Here is a 3046-nt window from a genome sequence, read left to right on the forward strand (position 1 = left end):
GTTCCAGTGTACTTACATATAATAAATAAATAAATCTTAAAAAAAAAAAAAAAAAAAAAAAGATACTCAAGCATACATAAAAGTTTCTAGTAACCAGATCAAAGACCAGCTTTTAAATTTAAATTTAAATTTGGGTCAAAAATATTGCTCAGGTAAGGAGGTATTTGCAGTCAAGGCTTCAAACCTGCCCTGAAATAAATCCCCAACCTCTACATGGTAGAAAGGAGAAAAATGAGTCCCACAGATTGCTTTCTGACTTTCACAAAGGCGTGCCTGTGTATGTGCATACACACACACACACACACACACACACACACACATGTGCATACACCACGAATAAATGTGAAAAAAAAAATTTAAACTTAAGTTTTAGTTATGTAGCTTAACCATATTTCAGGTGTTCAGCTGCCACATTGAACTGAATCCATATCCCTTCTCAATGAAAGACAACCTACGGACAACTCAAATTCCAAAATATCCTCCGAAACGGAATAAAAACCATTCCCCCTCAGTGAGAAACTTTCTGTTCAGCGTCTTTCCCCCGTCGCTTATTTTACAAAAAACCTCTAAGTCCACTAGAACACACGCACTCTAGAGAACACACTTGCTTCTATGAAATCCAGCCATGTCTCCATTGCTCATCATCTCGTTATCATAAAGGAGAAAGAGGGTCAAATGCCTCTGTTAATTCTGTGTCCAGACCCAACATTTGTATGCCTTTGCTTCTCCACAAGTGGAAAGCAGACTGGACCGGAGGACACAGGTAAAGTTCAGTTCAGTCCCTCTCTTGGTGAACTCTCTCTCCTCTAAGATGTCCAGCTAGAAATAGTCTGCCAAGGCTATTCACTTGTAATTGACCTAGACTAGGATTGGGAAGATCCAGATGACCTTTTACTGCTGAGTAAAACTTGACAAGGCATAGGCTTGTCTCTCACCTGTACAGTTATGGGGGTAAGAACCTGGGCTGTACATGTAAGCTTTCTGGGTTGTAACTCTCTTTCTGTCATCTGCTACCAGTTTAATTTTGGAAGGTTGACTTGGTAATCTTCCTGCTCCCGTCAGTAAGAGAGACATTAAAAAAAAAAAAAAAAAAAAAAAAAAAAAAAACAGCATTAAAGTCACGGATTAGAGGAACAAGCTTTTTACCTGATCTAAAACATGTGACAGTTTTACGACTCTTTACACACACCCGTTGTAAAACACTGAAATTTTGTATTCCCCTTTTCTGCTATTCCTGGACCATGTCTTCCATTACTAGATGAGACTGTTCTTCCTATTCATCCTACTAGCTTTCGTTTGGCCTTAAAATAAGAATCATGTGTGCATCAGGACTAGGGACTTGGAAGGCAAAGACAGGAAGGACATTAAGAGCCAGTCCTAATAAAACTGTCACCTCCACTCTATGGTAATTCCATTATCTGCAAAATAAAGGAATCAAAATACCTTCCTATTTCTTTTTATTCTTTAAGACAAATAAAGACCCAGGACATGCAAAACTGCCACTTCTGGGCTTAATCAAGATTTGTCACTATAGGAACCATAGGAACGCTTACATTATGTAACTTTCAATAATTTTTCGACTAAGGCGCTGACAGATGTTTACTAATTCTGGCTTTCTCTGAAGATGGGCTCTCTTTATAATCTTTACATTGTAACTGAGTTAACTGTGTATTAGCAGAGCGATGGAAGCCATGCACTTGGTCTAGGAGGAATGCTTCATTAATTTTTCAGTGTGATGATGCTGCAGTTTTCCGAGAGCAACTGTCCAGAGTTCTTGTGATGCATCAAAACAGCCAAACTACACCAAATATCCATGTCACCGTCACTAACCACAACAGTGTGACACAGCCAGCATTTCAAAACTCAACCCCAGGCGTGTGTGATGTCACTGTCAACATCCAAGGTGCTTAACTAACCTCAGGTTGTTTCTCCCAGTCGCCCATCTAACCCTCCGGCAGGCTGACGTTGCTTGCCTTCTCCAGACCTCCCGCGGGTGCCTATGTCCCGCAACACGCTCCCTACCAGCACACCTGCGAGGTCAGGTGGCGCGAGGCACGCCATCGCGGGGACCCGAGTGGGCGCGGACGGCGCGCTTGTCACCGCGACGCTTTGTCTGCAGCTCCGAGCCGAGCCGGCGCGGCGGGGGCTGGGCTGGAGAGGAGGGAGTGGGGGGTGGGGACAGACATCTCGGGCCCACCTGCAGGGCGGCAGCAGCAGCGGCGACTCTCGGGGACACCGGGCGACGCTCACCCGGAGGCCAAAGTGAGGCGTCCGGTGCAGCCAGCGGCGCCAGATCCTCAGGGGTGTGGGGGTGCGGGGAAGCCACTGCTGATCCCCCGAGAAGCCGCGATGCGACGCACCAGCCCCGGAGCGGGCAGCAGGAGAGCCCGCCCGCCCGCTCGCTGGCTTCAGCTTTCCTTCCTTCCCACCCGCAGCTCACCTGACAGCCACGCGCACCGAGCTCTCGTCCGCGGCGCCCAACATGCCTGCGGCCGCCCGGGACTCAGCTCGGTGCCGAGCGCTCCGGGCAGGCGGCGGCGGCGGCGGCGGAGGCGGCGGCGGCGGCGGCGGCGGCGGCGGTGGAGGTGACGGTGACGGTGACGGTGGCGAGGGCTCAGCGCTGTGCTCCAGCCATGTTGGGCGACTGAATGGAAAGGTGGCGGCGCGGAGGCGCGGGAGGGGGCGGTGACTCAGGGCGGCGCCGCCCCTTGCCCCCACTCGCCAGGCTCCGCGCTGCCCTGCGTCAGCCGTGGCCGGTCCGGTGCGCCCCGCCCCGGCGGCACGGCCAGGCGGGCGCGGCACCGCGCGGAGGAGAGCCAACAACCCCCTCCCCCTTCCATCCCCCGGAGGCGCGTCCCCGCAGCCACCTGCCCCCTCTGCAGCACGGACCTTGACCCCTTTCCCAGACCTGGCTCTGCCCTCTGCCCGATCCCTTGGGACGTGGAACGATTTTCCACCCTTCTGCTTCTTCAGTGCATTACAGTTTGGTCCTATGCACATACAAAGTGCCCCGGACCCTGGTACTGCCAAGCATTTCCACATCTGC

General features: G+C 51.2%; 1 protein-coding gene across 20 annotated transcripts in view; it reads right to left on the bottom strand.

Moving 5' to 3' along the window:
• The window catches only part of Kif21a (kinesin family member 21A), a 116198-nt gene extending 113479 nt beyond the window's left edge, over window positions 1-2719 (bottom strand). For all 20 annotated transcript variants that reach the window (XM_029547918.1, XM_029547907.1, XM_029547919.1 and 17 more), the window contains exon 1: window positions 2441-2719. In XM_029547918.1, coding sequence (XP_029403778.1) covers window positions 2441-2484 — 44 coding nt within the window. In that variant the 5' untranslated portion in view covers window positions 2485-2719. The remainder of the gene's footprint in view (window positions 1-2440) is intronic.
• Window positions 2720-3046: the final 327 nt, after the last annotated feature.

This window comes from Mus pahari, chromosome 17 (genome assembly GCF_900095145.1).
Source record: "Mus pahari chromosome 17, PAHARI_EIJ_v1.1, whole genome shotgun sequence".
NCBI classification, from domain to species: Eukaryota; Metazoa; Chordata; class Mammalia; order Rodentia; family Muridae; genus Mus; species Mus pahari.